The 13,320-nt window shown below is 37.4% G+C and overlaps 1 protein-coding gene across 1 annotated transcript; it reads right to left on the bottom strand.

Annotated features, from left to right (window-relative positions):
- Positions 1-33: 33 nt before the first annotated feature.
- On the bottom strand, positions 34-13,320 carry LOC111587833 (guanine nucleotide-binding protein subunit alpha-14-like). Its single transcript, XM_023297940.3, has 7 exons — positions 12,986-13,320; positions 9,713-9,897; positions 5,392-5,546; positions 4,202-4,330; positions 2,310-2,439; positions 2,041-2,194; positions 34-1,135 (listed from the first exon to the last, which is right to left on the bottom strand). Exons 1-7 carry the CDS (start codon positions 13,104-13,106, stop codon positions 945-947), a joined length of 1,065 nt encoding a protein of 354 aa, XP_023153708.2. The 5' UTR covers positions 13,107-13,320; the 3' UTR covers positions 34-944.

The raw sequence follows: 13,320 nt of genomic DNA, 5'->3' as shown, positions 1-13,320 counted from the left end.
TAAAGTGACAAGAAAGATCAATGACCAGTTGAATTGAGGTTGTTCAGAAACACACATTACATGTGGTTTTATTTTTTATATTTAGTGAAGATTAGTGTAAAAAAGAATTATTTCAAAGGCTACAACAGTGATACTCAACTTAAAGCTCACAGACCAAATCAGGTCAAGGACAAGGTGCCGGCTGGTCTGCCGACCATAAACTGATTCATACTCAAACAAACTTTTTTTTTGTTTGTTTAGACAGTGAATGTCCAATAATGCCCCTTGGCTGCAACTCAGTTAATTTGAAATATGAGCTTTGGGCATTTGAATGTTTATTCATTTCATCTGATTAATATTATTGTTTGTTTATGAACTGGCCTATGGCCTACTGTCATTTTGCAAAAGCGACCCCTGGGCAAATCAAGTTGAGTATCCCTGGGCTACATGGTTCTTACACACATAAAAACATTAGCAAAAATAAACTAAAGCCAGTCAGGCAGTGTGGTTCTCTGCAGCATATTCTATTACTTCCTTCCCCCTGAGCGGTAAGGCCGGATGTGTTACATTCTTGCATGATAAGACTTTGTTAAACCAGTCTAATACCATTTGCTGACTCTGTCAAACAGTAATGTAATAAAAGAACCCGCATGTAATAGCTCTGCACTACAGTTAACTGATGTTGCAGCTGTCCGTTTCTCTCATGTAGCAATAGAAAATATACTAATTACCATTTATGATAAACTGTAAAGCTGAAACAAAAAAAAATGGCACTTACTGTCTGGTACAGTAACGAAATAAAAGCACCTTACCTGACTGCGGTCTGATTGGCTCTTTAGTGTGTTTTTAAAAGCTGCAACTGACAGCACAAAACATATAAAGTCCATCAAAGTGTTACAAGATGTGACTGTGACCAGTTTTCTTGATCCTAAAGGTGAAATCACAGCTTTGTCCAACAACCTCAGTTATTCCAGGTTGAACTTTTCAAGGTTATCTCTGAACAGTGTATCTCTGACTGCTCTGAAGACGACCCGGATGTTCTCCGTGTCTGTGGCGCAGGTGTAGTGTGAGTAAAGAGGTTTATGACGCCCGCCATGTCGCTCCACGTACATTTTCAGGATGAACGTCTTCGCTGCTTCAGCGTCACGTTGAGGCCCTGAATGGTGAAAGTGTCAAAATCAGACAGAATCTTGGAATGTTGAAGAAATGGCATTAGGAGTGATTATTTAAGACAAGACGTGTCCGAAAATACATGTGTTCACTAATTTACTACACCAAATATAAGACACACATACAGTTTACTCTATAGTGAACATTAATTTGACATTTACGCATGTGTAAATCATCACACATTGTTACTCCGCCAAGGAAGTTATGTGACGATTGGTGTTGGTTTGTCTCTCCATCTGTTTGTGTGTTAGCAACATTATTGAAAAATGGACAAACAGATTTGGGTGAAATTTTTAGGGAAGGTCAGAAATGACACAAGCACCAAGTGACTAGATTTTGGCAGTGATGTGGCTTATAGTCTGGGTCCACGGATTTGTTAAGAATTTCTGTATCATTGCAAGATAGCGGCACGGCGTTACTGTAACCATGACAACAAGTGAACGCTACGTCAGTTGCCTGCTGATGATCACACGATTGTGATCCTACTAAAAATTGTCCGTTGCGGACCGGGGGGGGGGGTCCAGGTCCAGTTTCTTTACTAATGTCAGACGGGGGACATATTGGGCGAATACCGACTGCTTGACATCTTCTGACGGGGGATAATTGATGATTAGTCAATTATCAAAATAGTTGCCAACTAAATAAATCTTCAACTAAAAAATTATGTGTAGCTCCAGTTTGCAGGGATGTAAAACAAACGAACAAACGAAAAAAAAAATCCCAGCCAATTACCACAAGGGAAGCAGCACGGGAGCAAGTGAATGTTTGGTATGTCCCTTAAAATATGACTGAAAGCTTTATTAGACTATAAAATTTGAGCCTCATTCATTAATTATCAATGGACGCTTAAACGTTATGTCAGAAAAAGCTATGAATATTGTTTATGTTTACCGTTATAGGCTGGGAAGTAGGTAGCCAGATGTGACTGTGTGATTTTCTCCTCTAACAGGTCTGTTTTGTTCAGAAACAGGATGGTGGAGGACTCTTGAAACCACGGGTATGAGAGGATGGTCTTGAACAAGGCAAGGCTCTCATTCAGTCGATTCTGTAGAAGGAAGTAGAAAAATTCTTTAACAAAAGACAAATATTTATTGTTGTTAAAGCTTGACAGCAAAAAAGGAAATAATTTTTGACAGTAACTGTATTGCTTTTGACCGTACATCATTCTCGCTCTCATAAAGGACCTGATCGTACTCGCTGAGGGCAGCAAGGAAAATGATCGAGGTGACGTTCTCAAAGCAGTGGATCCATTTCTTCCTCTCTGAACGCTGGCCTCCAACATCCACCATCCTACAGACAAATGAATAACATACATCAAGTTCCTTGGTACGTGAGATGTCGAGAGAAAACCCAAACACAGGACACAGAAGATACAAGACCTAAAGTCCAAGTGGATCAACAAAGCACAGAGGGCTGTACTACAAAGTAGGTGCAACATATCCAGGCATTCCTTTTGTAAAAAACCCTAAAATTACTAGCAGAGAGAATGGACATAACGATGGTGTTTATCTTTCTAAATCCAAGCTTTGTTTGGCAGCCTCTGTGCATGCGTTACATAAAAGAGGGCATTTGACCCGTCTTATGGACTGATGGTGTGTTGCCCACTACAGTCAAGAGGAACAGGCTGTTATAATGGAGAGCTATGAGGAATATAAAAATTTATTATAGCAAAAAGCACTGTTACTGCAAATAATACAAGAGAGGAATGCTGGTAGAAAATTGGCATTCTTGTTAATATATCTATTTTACCACTCCGTGCACTTAAAATACAGCCACTTATTTCGAATGCAACAACTGCACTTTAGAGCTCTTCATTCATTTAAATACGGTAATCAAGAAGTGCATTTAGGTCTGACACTGTCACTTTAGTTTTTGGCCAAATCACAGTGAAATTGATGTTCTTAATGGACTATTCTCTGTGATAAATATCAATTTCTAATCAGTGTTCTATTAGCTGCAGTACCAGCAGTGGAAAACAGATTTGGCAGCAAATCGGTAGGCAGCATAAAAACTTTCTGTAGCTTGTTCCAACATAATGCATGCAGTTTGGACAGTTGTTACTGCACAGCTTCATTCAGTGGCATTACTAACACAAAGCTTCACAGGTTTGCTAATTTATTCCTTCAGCTGAGAATCTGTATCTCTCAAGGAGGATCGTCAGGAAAAGAACTGGTGTATAAGAGAATGTTCTTACACCCAAATTAAATCTGAAACTCTGAACAAAACCGTCTCTGGAGGAAGTTAGTTGCGCAGCATCAGTTACCATGATGAAAGACCAGAAAAGTATGAGGATCAAAGTACAGCAGAAAGTTCAAAGACTAAACATGGAATATCCCAGGATTGCAGAGGATGGCACGAGGGACAAAAGTTAGGTACACAGGATCAAAACTTAGGGGACTCGCGTAGATGAATTACAACTGACAAGGGGAAAGCCTGAACTATAAATACACAAGGAGGGAAACTCAGGTGAAAATAATCCAACAGTCACAGAGGCGGGAAAATACAGGAAGTGAAAAAAGCAGCAACACACAAAGAAAGTGACTTCCAAAGTATTACGGGAAGGAACAAAAAAATACTGGCATGAGTCTTGAACACACCCACAGACAAAGAGAGACACGGAGAAAGTAAACTCTAAGAGACAAAGAAAAAAAAACACAGACATGACAGAGTCTGTGACATTCCTGCATTACTGAAGCTGTAGGTTGGTGTTTTGGGGAATACACTTATTTGCTTTCTTGCTGTGAGCTAGATGTGACGGCTGATACTAGCTTCATATCAGTAGACTACAAATCTAGGGCTTAGTTCAGTTTAACATAAATGCCGGAATCAGAAGAAACAGCTGGTGTGACAATCAGCACCTCTAAAGCTCACTGATTAACATGTTTGTCTCATTTTTAGAATACACACACAGTGTGAGCTAAAAAGAAAGATATGATGGGTTGATTAAAAAAAAATCAGGGAAACAATTTATCTTCATGTGTTATTTTAATCAGAAAATCTGCCAGTTTTCCTTATGAGTGCGCTACCCAGGTAATGAGGTGTAATTTCATACCTGAAGACGACTTTTGAAAGGTCAAAGGGGTACTCTATGATGCCTGTGGTGGGGACCCTGACCCTCAAGATGTCCTGCAGGGTGGGGATGTACTCTATAGCTGTGATTCTGTCCAAGTCGCTCAGGTAGCTGAAAGGTTAACAAACAATGCAACCAAGTTAATACCTTAACACAGATCTAACCAGTTAAAAAGCTCCATCATACAGAAATCTATGTAAACGATCTAAATTAGAGGTGTCAAACTCATCTTAGTTCAAGGGCCACATTCAGCCCAATTTGTTCTCTAGTGAGCCGGACCAGTAAAATCACAGCATAATAATCTATAAATAACCACAACTCCAAATTTTTCCTTTATCTTAGAGCCAAAAAGTACATTCTGAAAATGTTCATATTTAAGGAATTATCTTTTCACAAAACATTATGAACCTGAAATTTCTTAAGAAATATAATTCAATTTCAACAACATTATGCCTCAGTTTATCATTTACACATAACAACCTAGTTTATCTACAAAAATGAAAAAAACTTTTAGTCGCAGGTATCTGAAACTGAATGATAACAAAAGTCAGAGAAAAAAAGACAAAAAAGACAAAATATTACAAAAATGAGACACAAAATGACAAAAATGAGACACAAAACGACATGAAACAAAACAAATAGAGACAAAAATTTGACAAAGTGACAAAACAATGGACAAAACCGAGACAAAATATTACACACACGACACAAACGAGAAAACAAATGACAAAAAAAGGCCAACAATACAAGCGACACAAAAAACCAAAACAACAAAAATGAGAAACAAAACGACACAAACATGAAACAAACAACAAAGTCAGACAAAAAGACAAAAAACGGACAAAATATTATATAAATAAGACACAAAATGAAAAAAAACAGCAATCTAGTATTTTACTTTATGATCAAAACATCTTGTCGTGGTCTAGAAATTATTTTAAATTTATAGTTTTACAAATTTACAATTGGCAGTTAATGTCTTTAATTTTTACAAATTAGTCGTCCCGCGGGCCGGATTGGACCCTCTGGCGGGCCAGTTTTGGCCTGCGGGCCGCCTGTTTGACACCCCTGATCTAAACTACTGTATGTAAATTTATACATTTTATCAGCATGAATCCACACTTTTAGTACTAATCTGAGATGACTGACAGAAGATATGGCAGAAGTCTTACTATTTGGTAGAATCTGACAACTGGAACTCCCTCCTGCGATCATAGCACTGTTGAACTCCGTGGTCGTTCCATACTCTCTTGATGGCGTCCACCTGCCAAGGCTCTAAGGTGGACACTTGTGTTGTATCTACTTGGGTCAGCTTCTCTGCGTGATGCTGACACACACAAAACATTTGGGAAACATTTTTGCCATATTCATGTTTAACCATATCTAAGGGGCACATGTATAGTATTTGGCCAGTCTACCAAAACACAGAATTACATTAGAATATAAAGAATTATATTAACCTATTCATATTTTTTTCTGTTCCCCACTGTACAAAGTATTTTTAGAAATTAATATATATGGTTTCTGCATCAAAATCAATTTAAATGAATTTTTAACAGAATTTTATATTTATTTTTTTCTAAATATCAATATTTAAATGTTATGTTTCCTTGTAAAATGTATAAAGTTGATCATATTGACTCCATAAGTCATCATTGCTTAAAGTACACATACACTTAAGCAATTACCATCATAAAATGTTGGTTGATGAGTCAATGCATTTTATTTTTATTAAAACAGCTGTTTCACTGGGTAGTGACCCTACTGTTGCTGTAGTTACAGTGGCGCTTTGAGGGTGGCATCGTAATCACTTAACTCTTTTTGCTACATTTTAACATGTATTATAACCAATAAAACATTTTAATTCATCATTAAAGGAATAACAGTAGTTTCATCTTCACTATGAAATTTTAATTGGAATGACAATAATGTATAATTATCAACGAAATAATTTTTTTGTGTGGCAATCATTGAACAAAAACATGTACTTTTAACACTGCATTTTCAAGTATAAACAATCAGGTGCAATCATTGAAATAAAGTTTTGCAACTTAAACAGTAGTCTCTCAAGGCAGACTATATGTTTTACAAGTATAAAAAAAGGAAAGAAAAGCTTTTTTTCAAAATGATGAGTTTGTAAACAATGATGTGCACAATTATTATTATTTTGTAACAAACATTTAACAAAAATAAAGATTTGCAACTTAAACTTTAGTCTCAAGGCAGACTCTCTCTTAAGCATAAAAAAGAAATGGAAAAAAGGAAAGCTTATTTTAACAGATGGCTTCCCAGATTGCAAACAACAAAGTGCAGTAAGCATTGCAATTATTACATTTTTTTGCAGTTAACATTTACCAAAACATGTACTGTTGTGACTTACACAGTAAAGGTGCAAATAACATAGAAACTGTTTTTCTTCTTTCATCTTAAACATTGGTCTCTTAAGGTAGATTTTGAAAGCATAAAAAAGAGAGAAAAGACAATCTTTTTTTTTTAAAGTGATAGGTTCCAAGATTGCTAAAACAATGAACAAAAACATGTCACTTGAACATGGATTTATCCATTTCAAGATTTCGTTTTTTGCACAGTGCTGCAAACACAGCAGGGCGGATTTGAACATTCCTGTGTGTCACTTTTGCAGGGAGATGTTTTAGGGTGAGGACCTTGTCCCTGGTATACTTTGTGCTTTATAAATCCCCTCTAAGTCTCCGTTTTGGAGAACATTTCTGGTGTCACCTTCAAATTCTGACATTGCTTTCTATATTTTTCCTTCTTCTTCAGCTTTAACTTCTTTACTTTTCTGTAGTTGCATGTTCTTGCACTTTTCACACTCTTCAGTGCTGAAGACCTTTGTCCTCGTGACTGATCACCTTCACTAGAGGTGCCAGGTGGTGAGCAAGCCCAGCAAAACATCTCTATGTCCGTCTGTTTTTTCAGAGACATCCTGTGGTCTTGCTGTTTTTTCCTTCATGAGCATCTGACATACTTTTGCTCTCTGATGATAAGTCATTGGTAGATTTAAGCTTTCATTCTTCCTTCTGTCTCATATTTCTTTCTCTTTCCTTTGTCAGATATTCCTGGTATTTTACTGGGTAATACTCTTTGCCTACACTGTCTCAGTCTCTCTGCTTGGCTTTTTGGCATTTTGGTGTTTTATCTCTCCCTTCAAATTTACATAAAATATAAAATAAAATATAAAATTTAAATTACAATTATCTATGTATGACATATGTATATATATATATGCATACATTATATTATGTAAGACTTACTTTAATCAAAAATGAGCATCATATACTGTCACAACCGAAACCTTTCCATATGTTGTGGTAGTGAGTGTTTCGGTAGTGATACTTTATGATAGTTGTTGGTAGCATAACTCAACAATGCTAAGCACAAGGTGGCTACCAAACACAGTTTTGAACATGTGTACAGAGATAGAAAACATGGCATTTAGTATTAAAATCAAAAGTGCTAATTTATTGCAGAAATTATGTGTATGGTAGTGACAATCCTTAAAACCACATATTGATTTTCAGACTGTGGAGGGCATGTACTTAACAGTGTTGTAAACTAACTACTCTTGGTGAAATTTTTGTTGGTGTGGTTAAAACCAAGCCCTGCTTACAGACTAAGTATGCTGTTTGTGTTTCGGTATTGACATGAGAACTTGGGACAGGATTTTTTACACAAACTTTTAATTTTTAAAAAAAAATCTACAAAATCACTCTAAATCTTTCACCTTCCCTTTAAAAGAAATCAAAAAGATCTTTTAAAATACAATATTTAGGAAATTGGTAAAAATCATTAAATGTTATTTACATGAATTGAAATTTAGGAGTTAGAGGTTGGGACAGCCACCTCCCAGTAGGAAGTCACATATAAAAGAGGACTTTTATATATTAAATTTAATGGTATCTCGATGAATGTCTTGTGATAAAGTAGATCATAGCATGATATTAGTATGTATACAAGGTCTGAACACTTCATTGTTTTTTTTTTTAAATGTGATTTTCATTGTGGGACAGCACTTTCAATCAATTCGGTAGAATGGTTCACATACACTTATCAGCTATTTTATTAGGTATAACCTGTTAAATCTACTGCAATCCAATACATTTTTTTGAAGCTGCTACACTTTTTTGCTGACATTGTCAGAAAGTTTTAATTCTACTTTATGTTTTTTATTTAGGTCATAGTGAGTGGTGGTGATGGTATACTGCACTGCATAACAACTTTAAATGTTCCCCTCTCATATATGTTAATGGGGGTGAAGAAAATGTTCAGAACACTTAAATGTAAAGCTGTCAAGGACACAACCACCACACTATAATAATACATACATAATAGAATGGCTTTTTGGACAAACAACAAATATGTGACGCATATTTAGCAAAAGTAGGATATGTGGTAGAGCTGTTGTGGTGGACCTAATAAAGTAGCCAGTGCTTCAGTTTCAGATGTTCATTTTAAATATGGTCAAAGTCTCAAATAGAGAGATAAATGTATGTAAAAGTAATTATTCTGCTGAGGCTTCACAGAGCTCTGGACACTAGGTTCCCAGTGGTCTTGTCTATAAATGTGGCAAGCTGATATCAGCTCGTCATGGATTTCCAGGCACAGCAAGCCCACAAAGTGCAGTTAGTACTGCTCACAAGCACAGAGTAGGTTTTCCAAAGTTGGCCAATCAGAAAGAAGCGGGCTTTTAGTGAGAAGGGCCCCAACGAAGGGCTAAAACAGCAGCATTAAACAGCTGATGAACTGAGGAGTAAGTGGAAGATAAATAAGATTTTTTTCTTATTGTGACAGCTACCATAGTGTTCCAGAGTAAAAAATAGAGTCGGAAATCAGAATAATGTGGCCACTTTAAGTTCATTGTCTAGCACCATCACCTAGTCAAAAATGTTAATTAGTAAAATAACTAACACCCTCATCTATCATAGCTAACAATGCTGCTATAGGCCGAGGTTGGGGTTGGACCTCCAATAATGCCCTCAGCACATTTCCCCTTTTTTCCTTCACTCTCCATGAATTTATATGTAACTACAAGATGTTAACTTTGTGTCTCATCTTTTCTCTCTCTCTGCTCTTCTCTCACCCCAGCCAGTCGAAGCAGATGGCCAGCCACCCTAAATCTGGTTCTATTGGAAGGTTTTTGCACCTAAAAAGAAGTCTATCCCCCCACTGTTGCCAATTGCTGCCTCAAGGGGGAATAGTAAGGTTTACTTCTTTAACGTTTTAAAGTCCTCACCTTACGATGCAAAGTGTCCTGAGATGACTTTTATTATAATATAGAGCAATTAAAATGAAGTTTGATTGAATTAAACTGTATGTTAGATAAAATGTTAACTGAGAAATGTCAGCATACTAAAACGCTACACTATGATGGGGAATTGCCTCCTAAAAGAGTTTACATGTTGCTAACACGATGAGCTTCATAAAATGTCAAGACATGAGAATAATTTCTTTTTAAAAGCATGCACAGTTTCTTACGATGTTGTTGTCATCCATGTAATCGATCTGTAGCGTCATCATGGCCTGGATCAGCGCCTGGATGGCTGTGATGATGTTCTGAAACACCAGGCGAGTGAAACCTTTCCTGTCAGAGTCACTGTATCCGCTGCCATGGATGATCCTCATCTGTTTGATGAAAGTGCTCTTCCCACTCTCACCGGTCCCTATACGAGCAAGATGAATGAGACCGAAGGGTGAAAAATGGCATAAGATCAAAGCAATAGTACATCAGTGACACGCATTTTAAAAAAAAACAAAATATCTCAACATTTTGACTTCAAGACAACAAAGATGTATTCTTTGGAGAGCAAGAATATTTTCACAGGTTAAAGTCTGTGAATTGTAATGGGTTTTCCTTAAGCCAGAGACGTACAAACACAGAAAGCCTGAACCCTCGAACCCTACACTGTACACTGAGGGGATCCGGTGGCTCCATTATGCTGTAGGGGGCATTTTGGAGCATGATTTATGTCCACTTGTCCCCTTAAGGGAGACTGTCTGAAGTTCAAAGTTCTTCTGAGTGAACACCTTTACCGTATGATGAAACATTTCTATCCTGATAGGAGTGATCTCCTCCAGGATAGCAATGCCTCCACCCATAGGGCTTGAGGGGTTGAGAGGAGATTGGTTTGATGAAAATGACGTGAATCATACGCTACAGCCTTTGAAGTCAACAGATCTCAAGCGCACTCAACACCTATGGGAGATTTTAGACTGATGTGTTAGATAGCGATCTCCACCGCCACCATCAAAACATCAAAGGAAAAAATTGCTTTTGGAAAAATGGTGCTCAATCCACCTAGTAGAGTTCCAGAGGCTTATCATCAACGCAGCATGTCACTAAGACGCTTTATGTTGGTTTTTCCTTTAATTTGTCACCTGTGTGTGGGTGTACATATAAAATAAAACCTCATATACAGATTTTGCACCATTCTCATGTGCTTGTTCTTATTTCAATACCAATGAAGTTACTCGACAAAGAAAATCAAACAATGAAACACATTTAAAAAAAAAAAAGAACAAAACTCTATAAACAATATGAATTAAAGATGAATTGCTTTTTTCCTGCAAGTAACAACTACATTGCACACTATGTCAAGACACTGAAGGTTAGTGTTGTATTCACACCACTCAACGTGTCTATCACCAGCCGTGTGTCCTTGAGTGAAACAGTGAACCGCTTCCTGCCCTGTGGTAGTAAATTACTCTCGATAAGGGTGTCAGCTAAGCACCTAAAATGGCTAAAAATGTTAACCATTAGACTGACCTTTACAGGAGGATATTGTTCTCCAAACAACTCAAGTTCAAGTTTAAAGTAGTGCTGACCTTTAAACAAAGTCCTTCATGCCTAATGTATTGTTTCCAACCTAACCAACAATCAAGCTTTTATAAGGGGCCTGTTTTGATAGTTCTGGGAAAAACAGGCCTGGTCTCATCATCGTGATTGTCAAAATGTCGCAGTGCACTGTACGACACATTTATACTCTTTTTATGGGTTGCACACTACACTTACAACTTACCTGAGATTTATTTTGCACATGCACATTGGCTGTTCAAACAAAAGCAACAAAACAATAAAACTACAGGCTGCACATATCACATAACAGGTTTTACAAAGAAGCATTATTATTGAAGACGAATGAACAGTGAGTAAAATATCCAAACCAAGCAGCACATACAGCCTCAATACACTTAGGGTGTGAACACGATGTTTCATCTGAACACTGAGAGAGAAAGATACGAGGGTTATCAAGCTGACTCATCAAAGCTTCGCCAGCTATTTGAAGAATGTAAAGGCTAACCTGTAACTATGTTAAAGGAACAGTGCAGCCAACAAACACACACGCACACACACCAAAGTCACAGCATGTATTGATCCAGATACTTCAGTTATTTCCTGGATTTGTCCTCTTATCTGATGCATCAGAGCTCAGGGACACATGGAAGAAGGCAAAAAAAAAAAAAAAAACAACACCACAATGAACACTCAGTCTTTCCAAAGACAATAATTCAGTTGCTCAGAGTCAACAAACCTTGACGATGACATGCCGTCATTGCTAACTACTTTGTGTATCCACACAGATACTCCTGAAGAGTGTTTGTTCTTGTTATCGATCTGTCAGATCACCATTTTGGGCCAGACTAAATTATGTCCAAAACTTCTGAATAGATTACAGGGCTTTTTGGGGTTGACATGTCCCCACAAGTTTTCAATGGGTTGCTATGAAATTTGGTGCATACATTAATGCTTTCCAGACGATGAATCCTAATGACTTAGGAAATTTTGTCTGTAATGTTGAGTGAAACACCCAGTGGCGGAGGAAAGGGGTGGCCCAAGGTGGCCGTGGAAACCTAAGAGCAAAATCTGGCAGAATCTGCAAATCAAATCATCTTAGACTGAAAATATCATTCTAAGATCATTAGACTGGGGAATTTAATTTTGTGTATGCATTACTGGTTTGTTATCTTATTAGAATAATTAGGATCTTTATATTAGCTTAAATTAGCTCTGTAGCATTTCATGCTTATAGAGAAGAGCATGGAAATAAGACATAAACCCTTGTACATTGAGGAAATTTCAGCAAATATTACTAGTACAGTGTATAAGTGTTAGTTATTGCACTAATATGCTAGTTATACTGCTAAACATTAGCATATTAGTGTATTAATTGCTGCATGTTAGCATGCTAACGCTAGCATTTGGCTCTGATTGGAAATGTCTCGCCCAGACAGTCAGCTATTGTAGTCACAATTTAGAAACAAATTTAAAGGTCCTGCGATCAAAATATTTTGTTCATATATAAAATTACCTCTTAAGTTACTGTACAAATATGCTAAATATCCTACTGAACGTTAGCATATTAACATAATCACTGGCATTTTCGCATGCTAATACTGGCATGTAGCTTGGAAATGTCACACCCGATTCAGCTAGGGTCACTATGTAGAAACAAATGTAAATGTGCTGTTATGTGAAATATTTAGTTTTGTAGCTAATTATTTTTAAAACCTGAAACTATTTTTAGTCTACATTTCAGCAAGGTCCTTTCACTTGAAATGTGTTTCTGTTGAGCTGAATAAAAGATCTCAGAAAAACACTGCTAAAGTGTTTATGGCTGTAATCTATAAAACTCTTATGGTTTTACATTTTAAAAGTCAATATTCACGTTTTATTAATGCGTTCGGTGATTTGGGAGGTGGTTAGTTAATAATTTCCAGACCTTTCCAGTGAGTGAACATGTGAAGTCTCACCTAATAGCAGCAGCTTGAGCTCCCGGTGAGACTCCCTCTTGTCGCGGCGCAGTTGTTTCTCTATCTCCCGGTGGATCCTCAGCCTCTCCGCCTCTTCCGCAGACACGCAGCACTCGTCCATGGCTGTCCAACTTCACCAGCTGCTCGTTTGAACTTCTCCACGGCTGACTGAGATTAATGAAATGAATGGGTTTTGATTTGTGAAACTTGTGTCCCGGAACAGGTGGGTTGGCGATTTCCCGCAGTCATTCTTCCTCATGCTGGATCCAGTTCAGGTGCATTTCACATTCCTGCTGTGCAGAGGAGGAGGGACCTGCTGAAAGCCAGTGTCAGAC

The sequence above is a fragment of the Amphiprion ocellaris genome, chromosome 17 (genome assembly GCF_022539595.1).
Source record: "Amphiprion ocellaris isolate individual 3 ecotype Okinawa chromosome 17, ASM2253959v1, whole genome shotgun sequence".
Taxonomy (NCBI): domain Eukaryota; kingdom Metazoa; phylum Chordata; class Actinopteri; family Pomacentridae; genus Amphiprion; species Amphiprion ocellaris.
This window is presented reverse-complemented; position numbering and strand designations above follow the sequence as displayed.